A 17,537-nucleotide genomic window follows, 5' to 3' on the forward strand; every position below is an offset into this window, starting at 1 on the left:
AGTATGTGTGTATGTATGTACAGTATATGTATATATATTATATATATATGTATATATATGTGTATATATGTATATTTGTACTCCTGTTGGGGCCTCATGGACCAGATCAATGTTTTATCTGGCAAAATAAAGGTTAAATAAATAAATAAGAAACTGATGATTTGGTCCTGTTAACTTTGAATTTTCTATGGGAACTGCCCAGATCCCTCTCATGGACATGGACCTCACTTTGAGAACCTCTAATGATTCGAGTTCTTCAGTATTCATCTCTAATTACTCTAAAATTGCGTATTTCTGTGTTAAAAAAAAAAAAAAAAAAGGGGGGGGGGGAGCCCCCCTCCACCCCCCGGGCTGAAGCCCCCAATGTTTTCTAACCCTAAAAACGCCCCTGCTCCCCACCCTCCAGAACATTTACTACAAGCGTTGCAAGGGCAAGGCTAAGATAATCATTAAAGACTCCAGTCACCCGAACAACTGCCTCTTCGAACTGCTGCGGTCAGGCAAGCGATACAGGAGTCTCAAGGCGAGCACAGAAAGACTCAGAAGTAGCTTCTATCCCCAGGCCATCAGGCTGCTAAACGAACAATGAATGAACACTACACAACAACAACCACCAAACGCACATAGCACACACATCCACACGCACACACTCACTTTAAACAAACACACTGTAGCACCCACTCCACACACTTTATAGCACACACCCACTTTAAACAAACACACTGTAGCACCCACTCCCCACACTTTATATTTATGGATGAAGGATTGCACTACAACTCGTACACCTTACTGTAAATTGTACCTAAAATTGTACCTCATCCCATTTCTGCTTTGCACTAGATAGTACTGTACATTAGTACACTGCATAGTATTGTGTATTGTATATTATATGGTAACTCAGAACATTGTACATATGTCTATACCGAACACTGTGACCTCATTTTCTTCTTCTAAATTCATGCTATATTATGTTATTATGTTATTTGATACTATCTTGTCTAGCACAGTCTCTGGAGCGTAACAGTAAGAAGCATTTTGTATGAAAGTATTCTGTACTTCTGTATGACAACTATTAAAGAACTTGAACTTGAACTTGATTGAAATTGATTGATTGATTGATTGAAAAGTTTATTAACAGATTGCAGAATGGGTACAGTACAGTACAGCTCAATACATACAATTGTTAAGGGGATGCAGACCAGAGAAAGACTTTCGTCTTGTTTACATCAGGGTCCCCCATTTTCAATTCATCATGACATATATGACATACATGACATACAGATAGACAGAACTGCTACATCTATACATTTATGACATATCAGATTTGCAAATACAGTACTGTTTGTGATACAAAAGTGTCCAGAAAAGGAGTGTATATACATTTGGCATAGAAACTGTACATTGGAGGAGGTTGGTTGGGTGGGGTGGGGTTGGGTGGGTTGGGTGAGGGCTGTACATTGGAGGTGGGGGGGGGGGGGGGGGTTGGGAAGGGGACACACACACATTTTACACTGTACATTGGAATATTGACAAAGCCTTACTTGGTAATTTACTGTACAACTAGGTTAGGACATTTGTAGGGGCCAGTTTCGAATTGCAGTCTCACGTAGGTGTTTTTTGAGAGTGTTTTTGAAGGTGGGTAGTGATTCACATTCCTTTACAGCTTTAGGTAGGGCGTTCCACATTGATGTGGCATAATTGCGAAACGTGTTTAGTCCCTTGTTTGAGCCGAATCTGGGTTTTACATGATTTGTGGAGCTCCCTCTGGTGTTGTGATCGTGGTATTCACTGACCTTTGGGAAGTATTTTGACATGTACATGGGTACCTTGGTCGCGTAGTGTATCTTGTAGACCAGGCCCATTGCAAGTTGCTGTACTCTGTCGTCTACTCTAAGCCATCCTAGGTTGTCAAAGTGGGCAGGGGTGAGGTGGGTTCTAGGAGTCAGGTCAAGTAGTAGTCTGACTAGCTTGTTTTGAGATGTTTGTAATTTGTTTTTTAGTGCCTTTGAGGTGCTTTGGTACCATGAGGTGCAAGCATAGTCGTAGTACCCTATAATGCTGGAAGCCTGGAGAAAGAGACCTACCCACTGCCTCTCTCCTATACTAGCTGCAGTAGTGAGCACAGTCTGACAGTGTGTTAGAGGGAGTGAGAAGGAGAAGAGGGAGACATTAAAAAAAAAAAAAAAAAAAACACAGATGCACAGATGAAAAAGAATGTAAACTATATTAAAAAAAAATTATATATATATATATTTTTTTTTTCATATTTCATAATTTGATATGAATTTATAGGGAGGCATGGCTTCCGTTGGCTTCCACAAGGATTCGCCACTGTTAAGCTTAGGCACTCTTTCAAAGTTGGTTAAGGTTAGAGTTTGTCTTAGAGCATGGCGATAGAACGCCAGGTAGTTTGCAGTCTGTTCGAGCGGAAATGGACAAAGGAATGTACTTGTGTTGTGCTAACGAGCTAACACTTGGCTAACAAGCTATATGGCGGATGTAGTCTGGAGACAGACTACAGTGGACAGTGGTCTGGAATACATCATCAGTGGATTATACACGTTTATCAAGCTCTCCTGCCCTGGACGTTTCAACTAAACAGTGAGTCTCTCTCTCTCTCTCTCTCTCTCTCTCTCTCTCTCTCTCTCTCTCTCTCTCTCTCTCTCTGTGGTTAACGTTAACGTTTGTAAATAGTTTTTTTTAGGAGCAGTACTGTTAGGCTACTGCTGGCCATTCATGAAGCGAGACATTGCTGATTGTTTATTTATTTTATAACACAAGACTATGACTACCAACTGCCTAGCCAGCCGTGTATCAATCTTGGATGCAATAATAACGTTACGTCGTAATAACATAATAACATATATCGTCTATGTTTGAATGAATGAATGAATGAGAACTTTATTAACAGATTGCAGAATGGGTACAATACAGTACGGCTCAATACACACAATTGTTAAGGGGATGCAGACCAGAGAAAGACGTTTGTCTTGTTTACATCAGGGTCCCAGATTTTCGATTCATATCGATAGTTTAATAGCTAGCCTTGGCTCGTTTAACAATATGCAAAATATGTGTACAGCCCTGTACTCATACTGAAGTTATTCTTGGTATATAATAGGTCTGATTGTGTAACGAATCGATTCCACGTTGCGCTGTGTGTGAGAGAGAGAAGGAGAGAGGGAGAGATCTGCCTGTGTTTGGAGACGGGCGAGTTTTGTTTCTAACTTTTCTATTTATATATTGTGTTTCAAGTTGTGAATTAGAGTCTAGACTATACTTTATTTGACTGGTTGTGTGTTGTTGTAGTAACAGCTGAGCGACTCGTTCATAAGAGCCGATTCATTGCCGTGAGCGTGAGTCGAATCGCTCACGTCTTGCCATGAGTCTGTTGCGTGGTACTGTACTGTACATGTTTGCAAAATATTTGGTATAGCGCCCCTAGTGGCGAAGTACCCACCGGCCGCCACTGGAAAGAGGTGTCCTTTGTGTTTTAACTGTGAATATCTTTCTAACTTTACCTAAGTCTCCCGATTCCGATACAATAAAGCGAGTCTTCATCACAAATCATATTCTCAAAATAATCTGATCGGCAGCAGTGGCGTTGTTAGCCCTGGGCTTCCGGGGCTTTAGCCCCGGATGTTTTTCTCCTAGCCCCGGACCTTAAAAAAAAAAAAAAAAAAAAATTGTTTACATTTTTTTTTTTTTTTTTTTACTTTTTTTTTTTTTTTTATATGTCAGCATCACCATTGTCTGTGCTGAATGTTTGTTAGTGTTTGGTATTTTTTGTTGGTTTTTAGTACTTTTAATCCATTTTTAGTAAGTAGTTTTCATTTGATCCTATCATTCTTTCATTCACCGATTTGTGGACTTGAAGATGTGCACTTTAACACAGCAGCACCTGGAGCCATCCATACCCATGTCCAGTGTCCACTGACAAAGACATGCTCATGATACTGTGATAAACTATAATAAGCTTTAATCGAACCCTGGTTCATTTCCTCGGATAGTCCGGTTGGTTTGGGGTGGTGTGAAAGCTCATTCACTCTTGCAAGTGAACCCTGCTACAGTTCATTTGAGATGTGAATGCAAAGCGGACCAAAGGCAGGAAAAGACCCAAAAATCGAATATTTCTTTTATGAGAAGACTGAAACATAATTATAATGAAACACACAATAGTTTTTTTTCGATTGCTTAAGCATGATTTTGAAAACAGGGCCCGGTGTTTCAAAACACACAATTAGCACAACCACACACACAATTATCAGAACACCTCAGATCCTTTGCTAAATTAAACACTTGTCAAAACCATACACTAATTTATAAAAACTACATTTTGTTACCATATGAAACACACGTTTCATATGACTCAATTATGTTTGAACCAGTTACACACACTGCTGTGCTTAACCTAAAACACATTTAGCAATTCTACTTCTCAGTGATTAGAGTACTGTAAGTGAAGTACGCAGAGAATGTGCAAATATACAAGAAATTCACCAAACACTACACAAGACCAATGCTGTAGAGTAGACTGATGAAAATATAATTTATTTATCTACATATACCCAAATCAATGATGCAGACTGCTAAAAAAAACATTTTCTCTCCATATACCCAAATCAATGATGCAGACTGATGAAAATATAAATGTTCTCTCCATATAACCAAATCAGTCAACATTTCAACATGGAGAATCACAACAAAACATGTCCCAGTTTTCATGCTACTATGTGCATAACACTGTAAGCTCAGCAAATATCAGACAAACATAAAATACTGTATCCAGTACAGGTTAAAATTACAGTAAAACAAAAACAATTTTGAAAAAATGTAAATAGAGTACAGAAAATACTAGAAATGATCTCTTTGCCTATGGATCTGGCAAGATCATTTTTTGTTGTGATTCTCCATGTTGACATGTTGACGGATTTGGGAAAATGGGAGAAAATGTATATTTTCATCAGTCTGCATCATTGGTTGTCTTGTGTAGTGTTTGGTGAATGTATTGTATATTTTCACGTTCTCTGTGTACAGTACTTCACTCTCTTTCCATTTTGGTTGAAGACAGGTGAACTCACCTGCTGCATTTTTATAGTGCTTAAACCTGATTGGTGTATCTACAATTAAGCAATGGTGTGTTTGTGCATCTGATGGCTGTGTTTAACCAATTGGCTCATATGTGTGGTAATTTGACATTCTGTGTCTAATGTAATGGAAGTGTGTTTAGTGTTTTGCAAATCACTGTGTGTATTGTTTTGCAAAAAGTGTGAGGCTGACATTGTGCTTATAGGGGTGCAAATCTGGGCCTACGTTTTGCTCCTTGAGTGTAAGGTTTTGATAATTGTGTAATACTTTTGATTTGAGTGTTTATGCAATTGAAGAAAACTGTAAAGACTAGAGATGAACTGTTTATTTCTTTTGTACATAGGCTGTGCATAATGTTTGTTTGTTTGTTTGTTTATTTGCTTATGTGTATGATTCTTAACTGTTTTTATTTTGTTATTGGTGTATACAGTATGTGTGTATGTATGTACAGTATATGTATATATATTATATATATATGTATATATATGTGTATATATGTATATTTGTACTCCTGTTGGGGCCTCATGGACCAGATCAATGTTTTATCTGGCAAAATAAAGGTTAAATAAATAAATAAGAAACTGATGATTTGGTCCTGTTAACTTTGAATTTTCTATGGGAACTGCCCAGATCCCTCTCATGGACATGGACCTCACTTTGAGAACCTCTAATGATTCGAGTTCTTCAGTATTCATCTCTAATTACTCTAAAATTGCGTATTTCTGTGTTTAAAAAAAAAAAAAAAAAGGGGGGGGGGGGAGCCCCCCTCCACCCCCCGGGCTGAAGCCCCCAATGTTTTCTAACCCTAAAAACGCCCCTGATCGGCAGATATTATTGCTGGCGGACCTATTTCGGTCTGCGAGCCGCCTATTGCCGACCACTGCACTGAACTAGGATATCTGTATAACGTGCGTTTAGACAACACTGCTTGGGACAGACCACACAGGCTATTTCCATATTATTAGGCTATTACTTCACATACAATATCATGTCTAAATGAAATGCACAAAACAAAAAATGTATGTATCATAACGTTACCCTGGTATAGATCTGTATGCACGTATTTATGTATTTATTCATAACGTTATACATATTCGTTAACGTTAGATCGTGCATGGCTTTTACATTGAAAAATGTACTTGTCACGTGGTTCCGTTCTCCATTCTTCACATCAAAAACGAAAAACGAACTATCAAAACGTACACGGCCCATTATTTACTCCTTTTTTTCATTTGATTCTGATACCAAAATACAAAAAACAGCTCCGTATTTCAGTTTTTCCCCGTTTTTTCGATTTTGGTTTCAAACGGAAATAGGAAACACCTCGTATTTCCGTTTTTTTTCGTTTTTCCTTTTGAAACGAAAAACGAACTATCAAAACGTACACGGACCCTACAACCATAGATATATATATAGCCATATAAATCTATGGCTACAACCACTTTTATTGTCGAGGCTCTCATCCTCTTCCATTCATGTCCCCCCCCTCTCCCTCCCGTGACGTCAGAACACCGGAAGTGTGGCGGGGGTCTATGACGCCGCGGTCCTGTTCTCTTCTCTGATTGGTTTGACGTCATCACGCAGACTTTGGCGCGAGTGTGTCAGATTGTTGTTGATCGCTGAGCTAGCTACCGTGAGCTAACTAACACTGTGACCGCACTCCACGCTGCTGCGACACATTCACATCGGATACAGTAAATACAGAGATGGCGACATTAGGTTATGACCAGGCCTCTCTGCCGGATCTACTGCCTTTGTACTATCGACGACTGTTCCCCTTCTCTCAATACTACCGCTGGCTGAACTATGGAGGAGGTGAGTGTCTGCTGGCTGCTGAACTATGGAGGAGGTGAGTGTCTGCTGGCTGAACTATGGAGGAGGTGAGTGTCTGCTGGCTGCTGAACTATGGAGGAGGTGAGTGTCTGCTGGCTGCTGAACTATGGAGGAGGTGAGTGTCTGCTGGCTGCTGAACTATGGAGGAGGTGAGTGTCTGCTGGCTGCTGAACTATGGAGGAGGTGAGTGTCTGCTGGCTGAACTATGGAGGAGGTGAGTGTCTGCTGCTGAACTATGGAGGAGGTGAGTGTCTGCTGCTGAACTATGGAGGAGGTGAGTGTCTGCTGCTGAACTATGGAGGAGGTGAGTGTCTGCTGGCTGAACTATGGAGGAGGTGAGTGTCTGCTGGCTGCTGAACTATGGAGGAGGTGAGTGTCTGCTGGCTGCTGAACTATGGAGGAGGTGAGTGTCTGCTGGCTGCTGAACTATGGAGGAGGTGAGTGTCTGCTGGCTGCTGAACTATGGAGGAGGTGAGTGTCTGCTGGCTGCTGAACTATGGAGGAGGTGAGTGTCTGCTGGCTGAACTATGGAGGAGGTGAGTGTCTGCTGGCTGAACTATGGAGGAGGTGAGTGTCTGCTGGCTGCTGAACTATGGAGGAGGTGAGTGTCTGCTGCTGAACTATGGAGGAGGTGAGTGTCTGCTGGCTGCTGAACTATGGAGGAGGTGAGTGTCTGCTGGCTGCTGAACTATGGAGGAGGTGAGTGTCTGCTGCTGAACTATGGAGGAGGTGAGTGTCTGCTGCTGAACTATGGAGGAGGTGAGTGTCTGCTGGCTGAACTATGGAGGAGGTGAGTGTCTGCTGGCTGAACTATGGAGGAGGTGAGTGTCTGCTGCTGAACTATGGAGGAGGTGAGTGTCTGCTGGCTGAACTATGGAGGAGGTGAGTGTCTGAATGAATGAATGAATGAATGAATGAATGAAAACTTTATTAACAGATTGCAGAATGGGTACAGTACAGTACAGCTCAATACATACAATTGTTAAGGGGATGCAGACCAGAGAAAGACTTTCGTCTTGTTTACACCAGGGTCCCCCATTTCCAATTCATCGTAACATATATGACATACATGACATACCGATAGACAGTACTGCTACATCTATACATTTATGACATATCAGATTTGCAATTACAGTACTGTATTTGTGATACAAAAGGAGTCCAGAAAGAAAAGAGTATATACATTAGGCGTAGAAACTGTACATTGGATTGGGTAGGTGGGGGTGGGACTGTACATTGGAGGTGGTTGGGGGGGGGGGGGGGGTAGGAGTGGGGGGGGGGGGGGGGTTGGGTAGGAGGGGTGGGTGGGGACTGTACATTGGAGGTGGTTGGGTGGGGGGGGGGGGTGGGTAGGAGGGGTGGGTGGGGGACACTGTACACTGTACAACTGTACAAACAACACTGTACATTGGATTATTGACAAGACCATACTTGGTAATTTACTGTACATTGGAGGGGGTTGTGTTCGGACATTTACAGGGGCCAGTTTCGAGTTGCAGTCTCCCTTAGGTGTTTTTTGAGTGTTTTTGAAAGTGGGTAGTGATTCACATTCCTTTACAGCTTTGGGTAGGGCGTTCCACATTGATGTGGCATAATTGCGAAACGTGTTTAGTCCCTTGTTTGGCTGCTGAACTATGGAGGAGGTGAGTGTCTGCTGGCTGCTGAACTATGGAGGAGGTGAGTGTCTGCTGGCTGAACTATGGAGGAGGTGAGTGTCTGCTGGCTGCTGAACTATGGAGGAGGTGAGTGTCTGCTGGCTGCTGAACTATGGAGGAGGTGAGTGTCTGCTGGCTGCTGAACTATGGAGGAGGTGAGTGTCTGCTGGCTGAACTATGGAGGAGGTGAGTGTCTGCTGGCTGCTGAACTATGGAGGAGGTGAGTGTCTGCTGGCTGCTGAACTATGGAGGAGGTGAGTGTCTGCTGGCTGAACTATGGAGGAGGTGAGTGTCTGCTGGCTGCTGAACTATGGAGGAGGTGAGTGTCTGCTGGCTGCTGAACTATGGAGGAGGTGAGTGTCTGCTGGCTGCTGAACTATGGAGGAGGTGAGTGTCTGCTGGCTGAACTATGGAGGAGGTGAGTGTCTGCTGCTGAACTATGGAGGAGGTGAGTGTCTGCTGCTGAACTATGGAGGAGGTGAGTGTCTGCTGGCTGAACTATGGAGGAGGTGAGTGTCTGCTGCTGAACTATGGAGGAGGTGAGTGTCTGCTGGCTGCTGAACTATGGAGGAGGTGAGTGTCTGCTGGCAGAACTATGGAGGAGGTGAGTGTCTGCTGCTGAACTATGGAGGAGGTGAGTGTCTGCTGCTGAACTATGGAGGAGGTGAGTGTCTGCTGGCTGCTGAACTATGGAGGAGGTGAGTGTCTGCTGGCTGAACTATGGAGGAGGTGAGTGTCTGCTGGCTGAACTATGGAGGAGGTGAGTGTCTGCTGGCTGCTGAACTATGGAGGAGGTGAGTGTCTGCTGGCTGAACTATGGAGGAGGTGAGTGTCTGCTGCTGAACTATGGAGGAGGTGAGTGTCTGCTGGCTGAACTATGGAGGAGGTGAGTGTCTGCTGGCTGCTGAACTATGGAGGAGGTGAGTGTCTGCTGGCTGCTGAACTATGGAGGAGGTGAGTGTCTGCTGGCTGCTGAACTATGGAGGAGGTGAGTGTCTGCTGGCTGCTGAACTATGGAGGAGGTGAGTGTCTGCTGGCTGCTGAACTATGGAGGAGGTGAGTGTCTGCTGGCTGCTGAACTATGGAGGAGGTGAGTGTCTGCTGGCTGCTGAACTATGGAGGAGGTGAGTGTCTGCTGGCTGCTGAACTATGGAGGAGGTGAGTGTCTGCTGGCTGCTGAACTATGGAGGAGGTGAGTGTCTGCTGGCTGAACTATGGAGGAGGTGAGTGTCTGCTGCTGAACTATGGAGGAGGTGAGTGTCTGCTGGCTGAACTATGGAGGAGGTGAGTGTCTGCTGGCTGAACTATGGAGGAGGTGAGTGTCTGCTGCTGAACTATGGAGGAGGTGAGTGTCTGCTGGCTGAACTATGGAGGAGGTGAGTGTCTGCTGGCTGAACTATGGAGGAGGTGAGTGTCTGCTGGCTGAACTATGGAGGAGGTGAGTGTTTGCTGGCTGAACTATGGAGGAGGTGAGTGTCTGCTGGCTGCTGAACTATGGAGGAGGTGAGTGTCTGCTGGCTGAACTATGGAGGAGGTGAGTGTCTGCTGGCTGAACTATGGAGGAGGTGAGTGTCTGCTGGCTGCTGAACTATGGAGGAGGTGAGTGTCTGCTGGCTGCTGAACTATGGAGGAGGTGAGTGTCTGCTGCTGAACTATGGAGGAGGTGAGTGTCTGCTGGCTGCTGAACTATGGAGGAGGTGAGTGTCTGCTGCTGAACTATGGAGGAGGTGAGTGTCTGCTGCTGAACTATGGAGGAGGTGAGTGTCTGCTGGCTGAACTATGGAGGAGGTGAGTGTCTGCTGGCTGAACTATGGAGGAGGTGAGTGTCTGCTGGCTGAACTATGGAGGAGGTGAGTGTCTGCTGGCTGAACTATGGAGGAGGTGAGTGTCTGCTGCTGAACTATGGAGGAGGTGAGTGTCTGCTGCTGAACTATGGAGGAGGTGAGTGTCTGCTGGCTGAACTATGGAGGAGGTGAGTGTTTGCTGCTGAACTATGGAGGAGGTGAGTGTCTGCTGGCTGCTGAACTATGGAGGAGGTGAGTGTCTGCTGGCTGCTGAACTATGGAGGAGGTGAGTGTCTGCTGGCTGAACTATAACTATAACTTCACGAGACTGAATACTAGAGAACAGATGACATATTACAATGGATTATTTGGATTTAAACACAGTGGAGCTCAGATGATCTGTCCGGAAAAGTAGGTTCTTCTCTTTATTTGATGAGCTGTGGCTGTGGCTGTCCGGCGGGGGAGAATGTTGATGTGTTTGTTGGCGCGTGTGTGTCTGCGATGCGTGTGTGTCTAAATCCTAAATAAAATGGGGTCACTGTCACGGTATGAAAAAGTTTGAGAACCCCTGCTGTAGCGTCTCCCGGAGGGCAAACAGTCCATGATTGGGATGAAAGGTGTCCTTGACAATGCCTTCCTCAGACAACGTTTGTGATGGATAGACTCAATTGCAGGGAGTGGTGTATCATGAATGATTTCATAGTGTTTAGTATTATCATGAATGTCGCTGTGGCACCACTGTGGGGCCTTTAAACATAGCATTTAGATGGTTGATAGGCCAAACTCCAAACAGCCAGATCCAATTGAATTTCCGATAAAGGCATGGTAAACAGGAAGTGATGGGTTAGTTGTACTTGGTAACACTTTGTGTGATTTGCAACGTCACCAAACATGACACTTTTGTTTTCCCTATGCTGGCGAGGAGGCCTGTGGCTTTTTGAGTCATTTGACCTCAACGGTGGTGGCACTAATCCTCCCAAAACTAAAAACATGAACAGAAAGTGATGTATTAATTGAGCACGCTTTGTCCAATTGTAGTATGGACGACCGACCAAGCCGGAGCTGACAGCTGGATTCGATACCAGTGTCTCCGCGGTGGTAGGCAGGCGCTTAGTCCGCTGCGCTACCCAGCCGCCTGTCAACGAATATTCTATATTGAAATTAATAATCAACATGTAAAAAAAAAATTATATTAGATTGTGAAAAAAAACATCCCCCGGTGGGCGTCCGGTACACAGCCGTATGGTACACACTGAAACGGTTCGGTACGGATACGCGTACCTTCACACCCCTACTAGTCAGTGATATCCAGCGTTAGATTCCAGGCTCTCGGCTGATATGAGCAATAAGATGGCTGATGGAGATCAAACTTGTACCCTTTTCTTTTTCTCTCTCCACATCATCAGTGCAGAAGAACTACTTTAAAAACCGTGAGTTTTCCTTCACGCTGAAAGATGACATCTACGTTCGCTACCAGTCCTTCAGTGCCCAGAACGAGCTGGAGAAGGAGATACAGAAGATGAACCCTTACAAGATCGACATCGGAGCCGTGTACAGTCACAGGGTAGGTCTGATGCTGCTTCTCACCTGCACTGTCTGGAACCTCTATGGCTCAAATTTATAGCGCCTTAAAATGTATCTGTAATTTTCCCATTTTAGATTGGATTTATTGTCATCGAGTACAAGTACAGAGTACAACTATTACTATTACAAGCATTACTTTCTAAACTATGAGCCGTGGTTTCAAAGAAACAGCGGTTACTTTTATGACCAGTTATCTATGCAACAGGACACAGAGGGTTCTTTTTTTTTTAAACTTTATTTTTTAGCGTTTATTGCTTTTCTGGTCAAGCATGACCGACAGTTGTAGGGTGAAACGGGAGAGAGAGCAGGGGGAGACATTCGGCAAATGACGGCGAGTCCGGGAATCGAACTCGGAGTCAACCAGATCCGTGACGGAGCACGGAGTCCCGCGACGCAGCGCGGTAACATGGTGTGCTACTGGAGCACCCCCAGAGGGTTCTTTTTAATGGAACAATGTCAAATGTTCAAACTTTACAGTGTGGCATTCCACAGGGAAGCTGCCTCGGACCTCTACTGTACTCCATAATTGTGAATGATATGCCGCATGTATTAACACTTTGGACGCCAACAACGAGTATACTCGTTATTGCCCGCCATGCGTTGTGCGCCAACAACGAGGGAACTTGTTTTTGGGATCAATATTTCATTTTTTTGCCATGGCATTCATAATTCATCCAGCCTCCCTCCGGGACGCAGCTGGACCCTGTTCTGATATTGCAACGCCTCAATACCGCCGCCTGGTGGATTTCGGGTGAGTTACACTCCACGCCAAACCGGAAGTGGCGCTCGGTGCATCAGGGAAATTCCTCCGCCAGAGATATATTGTAACGTGGGTCTAGATACACACTCGAGTGCATTGGGATCGCTTTCGAAACGCAATAATCAATATGATTTCGGCGTTTATTGCGTCATACAAACGGGAAATGGATCTAGCAGATCGACGTCAAATAATTGGAATATTTTTCCTCCAGTCTCATCGGCGAACGGTAAAGAGGAATATAACGTTATTTTCAGCCCGATTGTCCATTTCTTTGTTTGCAATCAGTCTGATCAACGTATCAACCCATACTAAATAAAGCCGTCACTGACGATCAATCGATTCTTTATCGATTCCCTTATCGATACCTGATCAATTTATAATTTAAATAAATAAATTGGAAATGCAACAGAACTACATTTAGTCATTTAGCTGACGCTTTTATCCAAAGCGACTTACAAGTTCTGTACGACAAGCCATCAGGAAGGGCACAACTCTATCAGCTGAGCAACAATGTTCATCAAAGTGTTGAGTGCTACAGTGTAGGTTAGTTTATTAGGACAAGTGCATGACAGTACGGTTAGTTAGGGTTAGATATATATTTTTTTATTCAGATAATGGTTGAAGAAGTGCGTCTTTAGTCGACGGCGAAAGATTGGACGTGATTCGGCTGTCCTAACTGGGGTGGGTAGTTCATTCCACCATTGTGGGGCAAGGACTGAGAATAGGCGACTTCTCTTTGATGACCCTCCCGGAGCTTGGATAGGAGTAGGTCTGAGGCGGCCAGAAGATGCAGAGCGTCGGGGTCTAAGCTGGTTAGAATAACAACATGCAACTTGACATTTCTGATTGTCATTTATTGTTGAGCCCCCATGTCAGAAAAATACAAAAACTGTAAAAAATAAAACATTAACTATAGCCTACACTTAAATAAAATAATGTATTTGAGATTCTCTTAAAATGTATTTATTTTTTTATTCTTAAACTAATTTAATCTATTGAATAACAGGTCGTTATTCCTCTGACTTCTGTCTCTCACTCACACTCTCTCTCTCACACACACACACACACACACACACCACACACCACACACCACACACCACACACCACACACCACACACCACACACACACACACACACACACACACAGAGCTCCCTCCCCGGGCCCCTGTCCTATAAGGTATTGGCTTGTGTTGCTACAAGGACACATTTGTATGTTGCACCACTGTACTTCCTGGCTTACAGACTTGTAAACAAACACTCCGTCTTTATATGTGAACTAAAGAGTACAAGGTTTACACAACAGCCCCCACCTGCTGTTTTATTGTATTTGTACCTGTACTATCCGCTGTCAGCTGTTTATCTCTCTTTGTGAGCTTGATTAAATAGCGTTAGCTCACGTTAGCTCCGTGGCTAATTTTAGCTCACCCTGATCTAAATCAATGACTAGGTTCTAAAGCATTCAAGTAGTTTTCACTGCACATAGAAGTAGCCAAACAGCGGGAGCATTTCGGGAGCATATTACCAAAACCCAGGCAATTTCGAGCCCTTAAGGAATCAAATAGAGTCTGCCATGGCTACATGCTAACACTAACATTATTGCGCAACTGTAGGCAGCGATAAGGGAATCGAAAGTCACGGGAGCCACACGGTTCCAGGCATCGGCCAATTAGGAACCGGTTTTCGATTCCCATCCCTAACAGACAGTGGAGCTGGTTGCATATAGCGAGCATTTAGACTTGTTGCGTGGTGGCCATGTCTCGCAGATAATACAACTACAAGTATGATTATATAATATACATATTTTATTAAAAAAAAATTATATAAAATAAATTTTTTTCTTTTTTTTTAAATAAAAAACAATCGATATAAATAATGGTAAAATTGTTATTTAAAAATGTGCCCCTAAAAAATATTTTTTGCTCCTAAATTTCTCATTTAGGGGCAAGTGTGCCCCTAGTGAAAAAGCTTAGCGTACAGCCCTGTGGGGTTGTGTGGGGGGGGTTGGGTACATTGGGATATTGACAACCATACTGGGTCATTTACATTAGAGGTGGTTGGGAGGGGGGGGGGGGGGGGAGAAACACTGTATAAACAAGCAAAACTGTACATTGGGGGGGGGGGGGGGGGGGACACACTGTACAAACAAGCACAATTGTACATTGGAATATTGACAACCATACTAGGTAAATTACTGTACATTGGAGGGGGTTGGGTTATGACATTTACAGGGGCCAGTTTCGAATTGCAGTCTCCCGTAGGTGTCCCTTGAGAGTGGTTTTGAAAGTGGGTAGTGATTCACATTCCTTTACAGTTTTGGGTAGGGCGTTCCACATTGATGTGGCATAATTGCGAAACGTGTTTAGTCCCTTGTTTGAGCCGAATCTGGGTTTAACATAATTTGTGGAGCTCCCTCTGGTGTTGTGATCGTGGTATTCACTGACCTTTGGGAAGTATTTTGACATGTACATGGGTACCTTGGTCGTGTAGTGTATCTTGTAGACCAGGCCCATTGCAAGTTGCTGTACTCTGTCGTCTACTCTAAGCCATCCTAAGTTGTCAAAGTGGGCAGGGGTGAGGTGGGTTCTAGGAGTAAGGTCAAGCAGTAGTCTGACCAGTTTGTTTTGAGATGTTTGTAATTTTGTTTTTAGCGCCTTTGAGGTGCTTTGGTACCATGAGGTGCAAGTATAGTCGTAGTACCCTTGAATGAGTGCTCCTGCCAGAGTCTTCAGGGTATTCTTATTTACCAGAGAGGCGATCCGGTACAAGAATCGAGTTCGTTGGTTGACTTTTTTTATTACATTGGATGCCATTTTGTCACAGGAGAGATTAGCCTCTAGGATGGAACCCAGGTAGGTAATTTCATCTTTCCTTGTGACAATATTGTCACCCACTGTAACTGAGAAGCCGTCGGTCTTGCTGAGTTTGTTATTCGAACCGAAGAGAATGGACTCTGTTTTGCCCATGTGTAATGATAGTTTGTTATCAGCGAGCCATATGCAGATTCTGCCTAGTTCCGAGCTGAGGGTTTTTTCAACCTGTAACTTGTTCTTGTCAGAGACCAGCAGGGCTGAGTCGTCCGCAAACAGGAACAAGTTGCAGTCACAAGCTGACGACATGTCATTTGCATAAATTAGGAACAGTAGCGGTCCTAGTATGCTTCCTTGTGGAACACCACAGCTCACTGTGAGGGGGGGGGATAGGGTACCGTTTACCTCCACCATCTGTTCCCTCCCCTCAAGGTAGGATTGCATCCAGCTCACTGATAGACTATCAAAACCAATTGCTTTTAGCTTGTCAATCAGAATGGAGTGATTGACAGTGTCGAAGGCCTTTTGTAGGTCCAGCATGACCATGCCGCAGTATCTAACCATAGAGCATCTAACCATAGAGAAAAGTAGCAGTAAAGTACATAGCAGTATACACTATACAGTATAACATGTGAATATTTGGAATATATATCACAAAGCTACAAAGTAAATATGCTAAAATAATATTATGTACAGTATTATTATATACAGTGTTACAAGTATGAATATGTGATATATATGATATTATCTATTAATTCGAATGAATGATTTAGGACGATTTTCAAAAAAAAATAAAACTTTGATAGTCACCTTATTTTACAAAAAGTGATGTTTGGTGAAAGTTAGATTTGCACTTTATTAATCCCAATAGGGAAATTCATCCTTGTTTGATGATCAAGAGGCACCTTTTATTTGTTTTAAGTGAAGTTTGTTGAAAAAGCAAGTTATTGCACTATTAATCCCAATAGGGACATTCATATTTGTTTGATCAAGAGTAACCTTTTATATATATATATATATATATATATATATATATATATATATATATATATATAATTATAATTTTTTAACTGAAGATTGGTGAAAGTTAGGTTTGCACTTCAGTCCCAACATTCATCTTGGTTTGATACAAAAAAATCGATTAAAATCGTAAATCGAATTTAAAAAAAATAATCAGGTATTTTATTTTTAGGCCATATCGCCCAGCCCTAATATACAGTATATTTATTAGGGGTGGGAATGGAAAGTTATCGATATCGGGGTCAAAAAATCTATATCGTGCACCCCTAATATATATAGGTGTAGATATAGGTATACAGCCAGGTATATAAATATATACAGTCAGTGTGTACAGTGTTATTGTATATTATTATAATCTTTATAATTAATATTATAAAGATCATACGCAACAGAGTACATATAATATGGGTTACTGTATGTTCTCTGCAACCCTGAGTATACACAACAGAGGTCAGAGTTCAACAGAGTTTATAGTGCAGTTGGGGTGAGGGGAACGTTTTACAGAAGGAGCGTATGTTTTGCTAACTAGCGTGTTTGTAAGAGCCACTTTTTAGTCGGTGAGCCTGTGCTGGAATGCTAAATAAGTTTTGGCAAATTATTATATACTTCTACTTAGGGCTGGGCGATATGGCCTAAATATGATATCACGATATTTTCTGACCTTTCGGCGATACACGATACACATCACGATGTTTTTCCTTTTTTCCCCAAACAATTCATTATGAGGCTTACCAAGACAGTATTTGAGTTTGCAAGCGAACATTAAAGACAAAAGACTCATGCATTTAGCATTTTTATATTATATATTAGATTTAGATTATTGGATTCTTAGATTATATATTTAGCATTTTAGCCTTTCGCTTTTTTATATTATATATTAGATCATGTAGTTTAGATGATTAGATTACATATTGTAACTATTTATTTATTTACATGTATGTATACAGTACATTTATTATTTGAACGGCTTAAGGCTATATCTGTACTTGATGTTTGTTTGTTGTGT

General features: G+C 42.8%; 1 protein-coding gene across 1 annotated transcript in view; it reads left to right on the plus strand.

Annotated features, from left to right (window-relative positions):
* The first annotated feature begins 6,731 nt into the window (after nt 1-6,731).
* Nucleotides 6,732-17,537, plus strand: part of prim1 (DNA primase subunit 1) — an 86,068-nt gene continuing 75,262 nt past the window's right edge. The window contains exons 1-2 of the mRNA XM_084333227.1: nt 6,732-6,903; nt 11,767-11,924. Coding sequence (XP_084189353.1) covers nt 6,795-6,903; nt 11,767-11,924 — 267 coding nt within the window. The 5' untranslated portion in view covers nt 6,732-6,794. The remainder of the gene's footprint in view (nt 6,904-11,766; nt 11,925-17,537) is intronic.

This window comes from Notolepis coatsorum, assembly GCF_963971535.1.
Source record: "Notolepis coatsorum genome assembly, chromosome: 17".
NCBI lineage: Eukaryota > Metazoa > Chordata > Actinopteri > Aulopiformes > Paralepididae > Notolepis > Notolepis coatsorum.